Source organism: Oryzias melastigma, linkage group LG4, assembly GCF_002922805.2.
Source record: "Oryzias melastigma strain HK-1 linkage group LG4, ASM292280v2, whole genome shotgun sequence".
Taxonomy (NCBI): domain Eukaryota; kingdom Metazoa; phylum Chordata; class Actinopteri; order Beloniformes; family Adrianichthyidae; genus Oryzias; species Oryzias melastigma.
This window is the reverse complement of record NC_050515.1, coordinates 6,899,069-6,913,445: the sequence shown is the minus strand read 5'-3', so window position 1 is coordinate 6,913,445 and position 14,377 is coordinate 6,899,069. Positions and strand designations below refer to the sequence as shown.

Here is a 14,377-nt window from a genome sequence, read left to right as displayed (position 1 = left end):
TGGAACCTTTGGTTTGTGAGTTTTTTGGTCACAGGTGGGAACTTCTGGTTTGAAGGGTGTTAAACTTTAGTCACGTCAGCCTCCTGGGAAAGTTGCAGTTTAGAATAATATATATATTTTTTTGTACAATAATGGTTTCTGCAGCTCAACCATGTGCGGTTTGTCGTCTTCGAAGTAACTGACACAAAAAAAGGTGTGCTTCCTGTTTGGTTTACCTCTGACTCTGTTAATTTGCTGAATGAAAGCATTTCCTCTCACACATGTTGCCTCCTTTATGTTCGATTAAAGTTTTTTTTTTTTTTTTTTTGCTGTTAAACAGCTGGTTTCACGGGAAGATCTCCGGCTCGGAGGCGGTGTGCGAGCTTCAGCCGGCCGAGGATGGCCTGTTTCTGGTGCGGGAGAGCATCCGCCATCCCGGTGACTACGTCCTGTGCGTGAGCTTCTCTGGAGAGGTGATCCATTACCGAGTGATTTACCAGGATAACAAGCTGACCATCGACAACAAGCAGTATTTCTACAACCTGATTGATATGATAGAGGTAGGAAAAGCCTCGAATTACAGTCATAATTTATAGACACTACAATGAAAATTGTGTTTTTAACATGTTCTTGTGACATTTTTCTAATGATGGAGAAGATTAAATTGTATATCTGAGTATTTTTTATTCAAATTGTGGTGTTGTGAGAGGCTTTAAGCTAGTAGGGGAGAGTGTAAATGAAGGGATGATGGGAAATGAATTCTGGCTTACTTCTCGCCAAGAACTTCTTCTGCCGCTCTGAACTTTTTTCAAGAAAAATAAGAAAAGAATGAGCAAAAAACAGCGCTTTAGACCACAAATAGTTACTTTAAAAATGTTTCCTTAAAAGAGTTTGAAAAATTCATGTCTGTGAGTTTATGAAGATGTTCGTTTAGTCAGCAATTTATGTTACCAGGCGTTAGCATTAGCCATGCTATGGGAAATAACATTAAACGTTAGCATCAAGCTAGTAGACTTCAGCTTTATGTGCTAAATCGATTTATATCTTTATGGATTGATTATTGATCTATTGAGCTTTGATAGATTCAAATCGATTTATCGATTTTATCAACCCAGCCTGATTATTTAACGGTCCCCAACCCTTGGGACGGGAACTGGACTAGAACCCTAACACAGTACCGGTACGGCGTCCTGAAGCAAAAAACAAACAGCCAGCATGTCAAAAAACAACGAGTTGGGACACCCAACATATCAAAAAGTGACACAGAGGAGACCAGAACCATACGTCCATATATTATGGGATGGGAGTAAGAATGTGTAGCAAAGGATCATTTGAGTGGGACTTAAACAATTTTACAATTTGTTTGTTTGGTTGGTTGTTTTTTGGACAAAAAATCTTAATATTTTTCCATAGGAATCTTAATTAGACTAAAATAAAATGTGAATCGTGGTGATTCATACAAAAACTCATTTGACTTTAGCTCTTATAGCTAATTTAAAAATTGAAAACCGGTAAATAAAATCCATTAGTTTCCTGTACTTTTCCCAGCCCCCAAAATATCTAATCTCAGTTGGATTTTCATCTGGTAGATCCTAATTTTACTAATTAAGGTTACAAATAATCCATCTTAAAACTATTGTATATAAAGACGGTATTTTCTTGATCAAATAAAATTGTTTTGGGTACAAAATTTGAAAAATAAACCTGAATTTGTGAAACTAGTTCAGTACTGTAAGTGGAGTCGTTTAGAAATCATGAATAAAATGGCAACAATAAAAATTGAGCCTAGTAAAGAGCTTCCTTTGTGGGTGACGTTTTCTGATCGTCACAAGATAGACGACAGCTCTTCCTTTCCCTTAACCGTGTATTATCAGAGTTTTGCATTCATGTCTGCAAATGCCAAGTTATTCCTCCAAAGGAAGCAGTGCGGCCTGCAGACCACAAACAAGCAATAAACGGACACGTGGTTCAGCGTCTGTCAGTCAGCTGTTTTTACTGTGACCCTCTGGTCTGTGCATGTGTTTACTTTGTGCTCACACTTTAAAACAGGAATCCCCAAACTTTTTCTTGTACCACAAAACTGTTTTCATGGGGCTGGGGTCAGTTTGTTGACGAACAGAAAAAATGTAAAAATCACAGTCTAAATCTAAACATTTATGGTTTTCCAGAAAGCCACACAAAGCCAAATTTTAAATAGTTCATTTCTGTAATCTTCACAGAAAAAAAACTATGAAAACATTTTAAAAACTAGATATATAGCATTACCTGCAATAGATTAATAGCGGAAGATGCTTAAATTGAAACTAAAAACACTGATGCTGATAGCTGAAAACGCTGAAGTTGATAGCTGAAAACGCTAAAGCTAATAGCTAGATACAATATTATTAGACCAGTGCCAAATTAGCCGAAAAACATACGAAAATGTCTAATTTAGCCAAAACAGCTAGCATATAGCTGACATATTAGCTAAATTTCAAAACAGCCTAAAAAACTGAAACAAGCCTAAACTAGCCAAAAGAGCTAGCATGTAACTGAAATATTAGCTAAATGCCAAATTAGCCTAAAAAACTCAAAAATGTCTAATTTTTCCAAAACAGTTAGCATACAGCTAAAACATTAGCTATACTATAATTAGTCTAAAAAACTGAAAAAAGCATAAATTAGCCAAAAAGGCTAGCATGTAGCTGAAATACTAGCCAAGTGCCAAATTAGCCTAAAAACTGGAAAAATGTCTAATTTAGCCAAAACAGTTGCATAAAGCTAAAATATTGGCTACAGTCCAAATTATCCAAAAAAACTGAAAAAGCCTAAATTAGCCAAAACAGCTAGCATGTAGCTGACATATTAGCTAAACTTCAAAATAGCCTAAAAAACTGATACAAGCCTAAATAAGCCAAAAGAGCTAGCATGGAACTGGAATTTTAGCTAAATGCCAAATTGGAAAAATGTCTAATTCATCCAAAACAGTTAGCATACAGCTAAAATTTTAGCAAAACTATAAAAAGTCTAAAAAACTGAAAAAAGCATAAATTAGCCAAAACAGCTAGCATGTAGCTGACATATTAGCTAAACTTCAAAATAGCCTAAAAAACTGAAACAAGTCTAAACTAGCCAAGAGAGCTAGCATGTAACGGAAATAATAGCTAAATGCAAAATTAGAAAAATGTCTAATTCATCCAAAAAAAATTAGCATACAGCTAAAATTTTAGCAAAACTATAAAAAGTCTAAAAAGCTAAAAAAAAAAAAACGTATATTAGCCATAAAGGCTATCAAGTATCTGAAATACTAGCCAAGAGCCAAATTAGCCTAAAAAACTGAAAAAAATGTCTAGTTTAGCCAAAACTTTTAGCATAAAGCTAAAATTTTAGCTAAACTCCAAATTAGCCTAAAAACTGAAAAAATCCTAAATTAGTCTAAACAGCTATCATGTAACTGAAATATTTGCTAAATGCCAAATTAGCCATGGAAAAAAAAAAAACAGAAAAATGTCTAATTTAGCCAAAATAGTTTGGGTTTTCGGGCCAAATGTGGAAGAGGGCCGGATCCGGCCCGCGGGCCGTGGTTTGCGGCCCCCTGCTTTAAAAACCATTAGGTTGAGCTTATGTGTTTCTTTTTTGCAGTTTTACTCAAAATACAAAGACTCCATCGCTACAACACTGACAAAACCCAAGCAGAAACAAGGAACCAAGTCAGCTGAGCTGGAATTATCCAAAAGTGAGTTCAGGGTCAGGAAGTTCCTCAGAACTGGAAAAGAATCAGCTTTTTATAGCATGTTTTCATCTGTCTCTGCCTTTCTCAGTGGGATGGCTGCTTGACATAACAAAGCTTCACCTGGGGGGAATCATTGGAGAAGGGGAGTTTGGAGGTAAGAAGCTGTTGTTTTTTCTATAAAATGGTAATTAAACAATAATTTTAATACTTAGGGGTGTTTTTTTTATGAGTAGTTGTGCACAGGGACTGGTTTTGCTGAGTTTAGTTTACCCATAAAAGTTCAAAATAAATAAATATTCAAAAGAAAGTTCAATATATGATTGTTTTTTGGATATTAGTTGACTTTTGATAACATCTTTTTGAATTTGATCCTTTTTGTGCTATAACTGTCAAAAAAAAAATGTCGACACAAAGCATGAAATTCCCTTCAAACGGAGTGACCGTCCTCTTGACCCTCAGCTGTTTACGAGGGCGAGTACGTGGGCCAGAGGGTGGCGGTGAAGACCATCAAGTGTGATGTGACCGCTCAGGCTTTCCTGCAGGAGACGGCCGTCATGACGTGAGTCTCCTCGGAGGATTTCTATCAACCAATGGGAGTCGATCTTTCAAAATGTCATCGGGTTTTAAATGAATTTCTTTCAGGAAGCTGCAGCACAAAAACTTGGTGAGGTTGTTGGGTGTCATCCTTAATAAGGGACTGCATATTGTCACAGAACTCATGACAAAGGTAGTTTAGTGGTTTTTCTATGGAAAAAAACATTTTTTTAAATAAATAAAAAAAGTTAACCCAATAACATGTTGAATTTATGATAATTAAAAGTGAAATTCATCAAACTCTCTGGTAAAATCACGAGAAAACAAGAGTTCTGTCTGTATTTCTGTGCTGCAGGGAAACCTGGTGAACTTCCTGAGGACGAGAGGCCGTTCAGTCGTGAATTCTGTTCAGCTGCTCAGGTTTTCTCTGTGAGTGTGAACGTCCACACGCGAAACGGCAGACCACAGCGACTCGAGCGCTGAACCTTTTTTGTGTTCAGGGACGTGTGTGAAGGGATGGAGTACCTGGAGTCAAAGAAGCTGGTCCACAGAGACCTGGCGGCTCGTAATATTCTGGTGTCGGACGATAACTCTGCCAAGGTCAGCGACTTTGGACTGACCAAGGTGGCCTCCAAGGAAAGGGACAAAACCAAACTGCCCATCAAGTGGACGGCGCCTGAAGCCCTGACCAAAGAGGTACCAATCAGAGTTCTTTTCATTGATCTGACGGTTGTTCTAATGAGGCACAAATGCTGACATAGCCTTAAAATTGTCAAACTCTTGGATAATTTTTAACAATTTCACCAGAATTTACTAGGGGTGTAGAGAACAATTGATTTGGCAATATATTGCTTTGGCAACACTTTTATAGATTTAAAATGCTGAGAAGACAGTATTTAATGAATTATTTATGAGTTTCCTTCAGCGTCTTAAGTTTATTTTTCACGTAAACCTCCGACCACTAGTTGGCAGCACAGTTCACTGAATTTATCATCATATACACGATTCATAGTTTGTTAAAAACGGTTTTTGTTCTTTGTTCTTGCATTTATGTGCTGTTAAGAGAAAATCCCCCCATAAAAACCAAGGAAATCCGATTTATGGTGGACTTCTTTCACTTCTCTTTGTTTTTTACATTTTAATATATTTTGAAAAACCTAAATTTTGCACCGTTTTTCTCACCCTCAGAAATTCTCCACTAAATCAGATGTTTGGAGTTACGGAGTTCTCCTTTGGGAGATCTTCTCGTACGGTCGCCAGCCTTACCCTAAAATGGTACGTTCCTGTTCTTATTCTGTTTATTTGTACCTTTTTCTTCATAACTTGAAAGGAGCAGTGAGAAGAATGAAGTTACTATTACTCTATTCTTTCTCTTGTTACTTTGCCCCGCCCTCCTAATTCCTGCCCAATGACTGAAGAGGTCTTTAGTCACATGGTTTTGTTTACAAGCTTTGGTTCAAAACAGAAATGTTTGAATACAAACTGGTTTTAGAATTCCATCCGGACCAAATGAAACAGACTCAGTCTGGACTAACGGACTTTTCCAGCCTGAATACATCCTTTAATGAAAGTTTCAGAATTTTCTGTTGGGAATTCCAAACTTCTACCCTGACAAATGAAAATCCCAGATCTCCTCTTGTGGTTTTTATCTCCTTAAAAGCAAATTCCTTTAGTGGCACATCTACATTTTTAACTGTAAGCATGTTTGCTTTTTCACTAAATCCTCAAATTTCAACAGTCACAATTTTATTAAATAATTGATTTTTTGTTTTCTTTTTAAATAATCATATTTACAAAGAATTTGTGAGGTAACACTCTACCTTCTGTAGCTAAACTTGACTTTGTCTTTTTATTTCACTGCAAATCCTTTTTTTTTAGATTGCATCAGAAATGGTTTGTTTGAAGCAATTAAGAAGAAAAAAATATATAATTCATGTGCAATACAATCAATTATCAGAGGTTTACATCCATAAAAAGTTGCCAAACTAGACATTAAGAGATTACCTGAAAGGGAGTGGGAGGAAGTGAACTTATATAATCCAACGCCGACTCGACCACACCATTTCCTTTATTATCATTATTCTGTGATATTTATATCTTTCCAAGTTAGCTCTCTATATTACTGCATTACTACTTTTTCTGTTGTAATTCTGTGATATTTCAAGATTATAATTGCCCAAAGCTGTCGAGAGCTTGGAGCACACAAAACCGGAGAAAAAAAAGTTACGAGAATGATTTTCTGTTTCAGTCTGCGGCATTTCTTCTTTTATGTTGCATTCTGCTAAGTTTTATTTCCTGTCTGTGTCACCTCAACACCTTCATTATGTTTGACAGTGTTTCTAAAAATATTCATGAATTTGCTGCCAACTTTTAGTTTATTTTCCATTCTCTTATTAATATTTGGCGACCGACGTCAACATTCTTCATCTCCTGATGTTATTTTTGTCACATTTGATCCTTTTTTGTTGCCTCTTCCTTCAAATCTGCATTTCAGTGGCAGTAGGGTAAAATCGAGGACACAGAGACTCTCAGAGAACGACTTACACTCACTTCTGTTAGTCATGCTGCTCGCCGTCGAGTAATCCGTGCTCCTTGACCATCGAGGTGTTCTGGCCGGCATTTCAGTATACTGTCAGGATCAGCGGGATCAGCCTTCATTAGATGAACGATCTTTTGGTTTTGCACAACCTTATTGTGCTCCAGCTGGTGTCATTTTAAATGTAGATGATTACCTACTAATTATCTCTTTATCCCGCATGCGATTAGTTCATTCGGGTTAAGTTTATGTTCTCCCTCATTAAACTCTGCACCTTAATGTTTTATCTGTTGGCGGAGACGGCAAACATCACACCAAGAGGACAAGAGTGCATGAAAATCTGTTAAAGGGCTCGACGGCGGCCGGCGGCGTGCCGTCGACACGGGAAACGGTGGGACTTAGGGATGCTCCGTTTCGTCTTTCACAACAAAAATTCAAAAACTAACAAGATCGGAAGATCGGAAATCTGCTCACGTTTGGCCGACGATTTTCGGAAGCTAAATCAACACTTTTATTGAAACACAATTTTTGTTAAATAGACCTTTTTCACAAGACGCCAAACAAAACGGCGAGCTTATAAATGATTGAGTCTGGACAGCACAAAGGCATGAGTGACAATTTCACGGTTCTTTTTTGAAATAAAAGACTTGATCCTTGCCAGACGTCACATCTGAAAAAAGCAGGACCTGGTCACCGCATTTATTTGGTGGTCGAGTTTCAGAGCAGCATCAAGATCAATATCATGATCCTTTCGACCACTACGGGTAAACACAATTAGGCAGTCGATGATTGTTCTAACGGTGCGGTCAGGTCTCTTACATATAGGGACATAAATCTGACAGTCGTCAGCATAGAGGTGGAACTCCACCTCATGAAACAACAATCCGAATGGCAGCAAATAAATAGAAAATAGCAAATGGCCCAGAACAAACCCCTGGGGGACCCCATACTTCAGGGGGTAACACTGTAAGGTAGGACTGATATTAAACGAGTCGCAGATTATTTCTCTTTGAGAACCCGGTCATAGTTAGACGAAGGTTACAAGTACTGCATGTTTGATAATGAAGATAATTCCCATTTTCTTCTTCTAATTTATGCTAATGCTAACGCTAGCTTTCCACAACGAGGATGAGACGTAGAGCTCTAGAAGATCTTTTCTGTCCAGTTAAAGTTGCTTTCATTTCTGTGTTCACAAAATCACTAAAACAGAGCTAAAGTCAGACAATTACTATAAAGAAAAACTAATAACTGCTGCGTTATTTTCTGACGTAGCTCCTCTTTGCTGTTACTCATAACCGTGTCTGATCCAATTTAATAATTTGAAACCGTCAAAAAATATTTAGATTTAAAGCATTTCTATTTTTATAATTACCCATTAAAATACCCCCAAAAACAACAAATACTTCTTATCACAACAACTAAATTTCGCCTTGGGTGCAATTAAAACACGCAGCAATCTGCATCTTGGCTGCTCCTATTATACATGTGGCCAACATGATTTTCCATCAGTTTTTGTGCTGATCGCACTGAAAACACGAACAAATAACATCAAGCAAAATAGAACCCGTTAGAATAATATCTGCTCAAATTACATTTTCAATAAAATCTCAAATATTGGAGGATTATTCAAATGTATTTATTTAGATTTGTGAACGATCTAAGACAGGAAATGTAAATACAGTTCGGCAGGACATTCATAAAATAAATATTGTACATTTTTCTGTTGAATTTTGTAAGTTTACCTTTTATTATTTATGTAAAGTTGTGTTAAACAGCGTTCAGCTGTCAGCTTTGTCGTTCTAAACCCGAATATCGGAAGTCACTATTCGCATTTTCTGCCCATTTTGTCCGACGTCACGGTGAAAACGGTCTATTTTTCATTAACAACTATTTAGTTATTTATACAATTGCAAACTAAAATCATAGAATTTTAATTTAAAATATACAAAATAAATATAATAAAAAAGTAAATGTAATAGAATTAGATCAAATAAAACAGAAAAAATCATTATTTCAAATTTTCACATAAACTGAAGAGTGTAGTGACCCTCTGATTACATATGAGGCCATTAAAATCGCTGACAGCTAAAAAGTATCACCAGATTTTAGGAGAAACTAACTAGTAATCAATTTTTTTCTTTTTTTTCTTTTATGTGAAAACACAATTTTTTTAACCCCAAAAACAAGTTTTTCTGGGTTTTTAAATTTGACTTTTAAAAAAATAAAAACATAAAAAAATACAAATAAATAAATATTAAGGTACTCAGATCTGACCCACTCGCTTCTCCAGGATTAAATACAGTTTGAAATTCTTTCTAGAATAATAACTCATAAAAAGCTGTACAAGGACATTTACTTCAGCGTTCGGATCGTTTTTCTTATTAAATCAATTCTAGGTTAGACGGTTGCAACAAAGCAGCAAGAAAAAGCTAAGAAGAATAAAAGAAAAGAAGGTCAGAACATCCCTGCAACCACAGCTCCTCCTCACCAGCACCTTCCACTCGGGGGGCAGACGAGCCGCTGCAGAGGAAATATTAACCCAACATCCTGCACACACCGGCATGCTTCTGCAGTGCACGGGCAACTGAGCAAGTGGGCACAGCTTTTTGATGACATGGTTTTTTCCACTGGTGTTTGTGAGTGGGTTGTTGGTGCCATCGATACCATCAAAGTGCAAAGACAGACAGACAGAATCGTAAAACAGACAGAAGAAATGGAGATAAAACAACAAATTTGTTTTAAATAAGTTCGTTCTTGTTGAGACGTTAAATATTCAGCGGCTGTGATAAATTTAAAAAACACCTTTTTTTTCTTTTTATCCTTGGCCTACTTTCATCCTCATAGACTTTGATTTACATTCTGTTTTCTTTGTGTCTAAGGAATAAACCTTATTTTTTACATATTTTTAATAGTTGTGATGTCTTTTCTTTTTGTTATCTGTTCTTATCACCTGGTTTCAGTTACAACTTGCTGATCTTAACACTTGTCTCAAAGTCACGGCCCGGGGGCCGGATCTGGCCCTCCGAGTAATTCTATCCGGCCTTTCAGATTATTTTATTTTATTGATATTAATGGCCCGATGTTATCTTGCGCTCATTTCTAACTTGTGTAATTTTGACAAAATGTATTCTTATGGAGAGTAAAGTATTAAAAGTTATTTAAGGTCTAAGTTGATTTATTCTGGAATAATATTCCTGCCTTTTTATTATTTATAAATATGCCAATAAGTTATAGCTAAAAAGTTTTTAAAATTTGCATTCTGCTAGTTTTTGGACTATTTCAGCATTTACTAAGATTATAGGCTGTTTTGGAGTTTAGCTAATATTTCAGCTACATGCTAGCTGCTGTGGATAATTCAGGCTTTTTTCATTTTTTTTAGGATATTTTGAAGTTTAGCTATTTTTTCAGATGCATGCTAGCTAATCTGCCTAACTTACATTGCTCTTTTTTTTTTAGTTTTTTAGGCTAATTTGGCATTTAGCTAATATTTCAGCAACATGCTAGCTGCTTGGGCTATTTTAGCCTTTTTTTGTTTTAAAGACTATTTTGGAATTAAGCTTTTTTCAGCAACATTCTAGCTGTTTTGGCTAACCTACGTAGTTTTTTTTATTTTTTTTTTTAGTTTTTTAGGCTAAATTGGCATTTAAGTAAAAAAGCCAAATTCAGCTTACAGTATTCACACTAGCATTATTGCAGGTTATGATATATATCTAGTTCATAATTATGTTAAAAAGTTACAGTTTTAAAGTTTTAAAAATGTAGCTTTAGAGTGCTCAATAAATGTTTATCCTGTTCGGCCCGCGACCTGAGGTGTGTTTTGGACTTTGCTACATTGTGCGATTGAGTTTGACACCCCTTACTAAACACCTTTGTGTTTACATTCACCTATTGTTTGTAACCCCTTTTCTTTTGGGGTTTGCCATGATCTTTTTTTCTACGATTTGCTTTGGAAATAGGACATAAAAGGTTAATTTACGAATCCTTTAAGAAACAAACAAAAAAATTCACTCTTAGAAACTTGAAAAGGCTCATTTAGCTTTAAGAAAGTGTTAATAAATAAGGCTCTTATGCTACTGTATTTTGTCCTGTTTGCTCAAAATGTAAAGCTGAAATAATATGTCACATCTAGACTTTTGTTATTTATTTTAAAATAAAACTTCACCATTTTTTTTTTCAAAGACTTATTTCCTCATTGCTTTTTCTTTGCTGCAGTCTCTCAAGGACGTCCAGGCGAAGGTAGAGGGGGGGTACCGCATGGAGGCTCCCGAGGACTGTCCCCCCAACGTCTACTCCCTCATGAGGCTCTGCTGGGAGCAGGAGCCCCGCAAAAGACCCGGCTTCCCCAAACTGAAGGAAAAGCTGGAAAGGGAAATGGGTAAACTGAGCCCGGGACTTGCAGCAAAGAGTCCAGAAAAGCTCAAGTCTTGATCTGGGGCCTGTAATCCGCAGGTGTTCTCAGGTGTCGTCACTTCCGGAAGCAAAGGTCTTGTGGGTTTAAGTCACAAAAACTTATTTTTTTGTTGCACATATGTTTGATTTGATCATTTTTGGATGGAAAACCACAAAAATCACAATATGAGGGTACAAAAGGCAGTTTGCTGAAATGTACATGCAGAACGGCACGGTTCTGACTCCCCACGCCGTGACTGAAGGGCCTGTGAGCAAACGCAGACCACACGCCCACCATGGTGCCGTGTGCACACAGGTTAGAGCGCAAGACGTTTCCTGTACACACAAGTCCTTTCTTGTGTGCATTTGCTTTCTTCCATGTCTTTGTTTACATAAGTGGAAACTTCAAATGTCAAACTTTGATGTTCATTCTTGCTCTGAGTGAATTATCTTTTGTTTTTCACTCAGTTGTAAATAGGAGCAACAATCTCAGGTATCTCTGATTATTTCTATTTGGCTGATAAGTTGGTAAAAAAGGACCAAACGCTGGTATTTATAATCAACGCTCTGTGTGTTTGATTTTTTTTTTTTTTTTTTTAACTTATACAGTGCCAAGTGTAAACAGAAATTAATTGGAAAAACCTTTTGAAAGACGAAAGTGTTATTTATTTTTAGATAAAACCGTAGCATCCTTGTGCACAAGGCAACAAGTCGAGCACTTTTATGCACCTGGAAACATTTTTCTTTTAATTTATATTTGATAAAAATGAAACTCTTCCACATGTGTCAAAGTCGAGGCTCGGGGGCCGGATCTGGCCCTCCAGATCATTTTATTTTATTGTTATTAATGACCCGATGTTATCGTGCACTTATTAATAACTTGTATAGTTTTGACACAATACATTTTTATGGCAAGTAAAATACTGAAAGTTATTTAAATTTTAAGTTGATTTATACTGGAATAATATTCCTGTCTGTTTTCATTATTTATAATTATGTTAAAAAGTTATGTTTTAAAGTTTTAAAAATTGACATTTTTGGACTATTTTGGCACTTACTCAATTTTTTTAGGCTTTTTTTGAAGTTTAGTTGATATTTCAGCTACATGCTAGCTGTTTTGAGTAATTTGGTATTTTTTAAAAAGGTTTTAGACTGTTTTGACGTTAGGCTAATATTTACACACTAGCTGTTAGGCTTTTTTCAGTTTTATCGGGAATTTTTAAGTTTATTTTTTTTCAGTTACACACCATCTGTCTTGGTTAACCTACGTTTTTTTTAAGTTCTTTTAGGCTAATTTGGGATTTAGCTAAAATTTCAGCTGACATTCAGCTTCAGTGTTTTTAGTTATCAATTTCACCTATAAGCACTAGCATTTTCAGCAGCAAAGTTCAGCTTACAGCTTTCACACTAGCATTATCACAGGTAATGTTATATATCTAGTTCATAATTATGTTAAAAAGTTATGGTTTTAAAGTTTTAAAAATGTAGTTTTAGTTTTTTCAGTAAATATTTATCCTGTTCAGCCCGTGACCTAAGGTGTGTTTTGGATTTTGGACCCATTGAGCCTTCTCCACTGCAACAATGAGCTGTGAAAATCTGAGTTTTTTCACTTACAGTTTAAAAAATCCTATAAAGCTAACCTAGACTCTTAAAAACATCCTCAGATGTTGAATATTGTTGGAAATCTTTTCCAGCCCAGCGAGATCTGCATCAATAAAAAAAAAACTAAAATCCTACATAGAAATCATCATTTGTTATTTTTTTAAATGTATTTATTTATTTTTGCTAGCTGTGTAACTGTTTCTATCAAATGGTTTTCACATATTAAGCTGTTTAGATTTAATTATTCAATTTAAAACAAGCCTTTCAGCCCCAAATTTAGAGGAATAAAAACATTTAAACTTTAACCAAAAATAGACATCATTAAGGCAAAACCCTCACAAAAAGACCCTGAATGCTCATGGCTGACTGTATTATATGTCTATGTAATGTAAATACTTTTTGACTAATTTATTCATAACAATAAAAAAATATTTGTGTCATTCATTAAATGTCGTCTTTGTCTCTTTTTTAGTTTTTTTTGTACCCAAATTTATCTGACAGTATGGGGCAAACTTTGATTTAATTCCTTTAAATGTAATTTCTTTTGTAAACTGGGAAATGGAGCATTTATTATTACTTTCTTTTCCCCTTTCACTCGGATTTTGAGATTATACGAGTGATTTGCCTGATCCTCCATCCTCACGGGACGTCGTAGGAGTTTCAAATACTCTGAACATTTTTTGGGGAAATTTGAGGAAAATATTCAGAAACTTTGAATGTTTGCTCAGGCATGTATGTGAGCTAATGAAACATTTATTTGATTTAGTATTTATTTATTTATCCCAGCTCAGCAGGAAGCCCCTGTTGTGATTGTTGTCATGTCGTAAATGAAAGATGTCGTCGGTGGATGTAAGCCCGGTGTTTGTCGGTGTCTCTGGAGATGGAGCACAAATTGAGGCTTGATCCTTCGACTCTTATCATCCCGCAGTGGAAGCGAAGCTCCTCCAGAATTTGCTCAATCTGCTGCGGGATTTTATGAATCCCCTGATGAGATGAGGAGTAATTTTCTGCACAGGGATTTATGAAGAATGTTTAAAAAGATGGAGAATAGAAAGGAGGCGGCGTTTGCCGAGGGCTTTTCTTCCTTTTGTAAAGCAGATATTGGGAGAAAGCCTGCATCCATATGTCCAGTGCTATATTCAGGTACTTTTCTCAGAGGGACTAAAGCCGTCTGGTTCAGCTGAGTATTAGAAAACTGCTAATCTAGTGAAACAACAGCTTGCTTTGACAATGACCAGTCACCTATTGTTTCCTCGGTTTTTAAATAAAAAACCAAGAATATGAGAGGAAGAACAGGACAATCAGGGCAACAGTAACCTAATTATCTGGGCTCTTATTTTGGAATACATTTACAAAATAAACACTTTTTGCAGCTTCCTGTAAATACAGTATTTTTTAAATAAATAATCCATCATAAATAAAATAAATCAAAATTACTGACAGTATAAGTAATTAGATTTTATCCTCTAAATTTACTTTTTTTCTTGTAAAATACATTTTTTTTTTTGTTAAATGTGGAAAAAGTAGTCCTAGATTTTCCTCATAAATCGATGGTTGAATTTGTCAAATTCTTGTTTTGTTGTTGTTTCTAGATTTTGAGTGCCTTTGAAAGTTTTTTTAATTTA

General features: G+C 35.7%; 1 protein-coding gene across 1 annotated transcript in view; it reads left to right on the top strand.

The window, feature by feature from the left end:
* Positions 1-12,005, top strand: part of matk (megakaryocyte-associated tyrosine kinase) — a 15,705-nt gene extending 3,700 nt beyond the window's left edge. The window contains exons 4-12 of the mRNA XM_024278707.2: positions 320-539; positions 3,601-3,694; positions 3,780-3,845; positions 4,151-4,250; positions 4,334-4,418; positions 4,581-4,654; positions 4,726-4,921; positions 5,414-5,500; positions 10,974-12,005. Of these exons, the coding sequence (XP_024134475.1) occupies positions 320-539; positions 3,601-3,694; positions 3,780-3,845; positions 4,151-4,250; positions 4,334-4,418; positions 4,581-4,654; positions 4,726-4,921; positions 5,414-5,500; positions 10,974-11,189 (1,138 nt within the window). The 3' untranslated portion in view covers positions 11,190-12,005. The remainder of the gene's footprint in view (positions 1-319; positions 540-3,600; positions 3,695-3,779; positions 3,846-4,150; positions 4,251-4,333; positions 4,419-4,580; positions 4,655-4,725; positions 4,922-5,413; positions 5,501-10,973) is intronic.
* Positions 12,006-14,377: the final 2,372 nt, after the last annotated feature.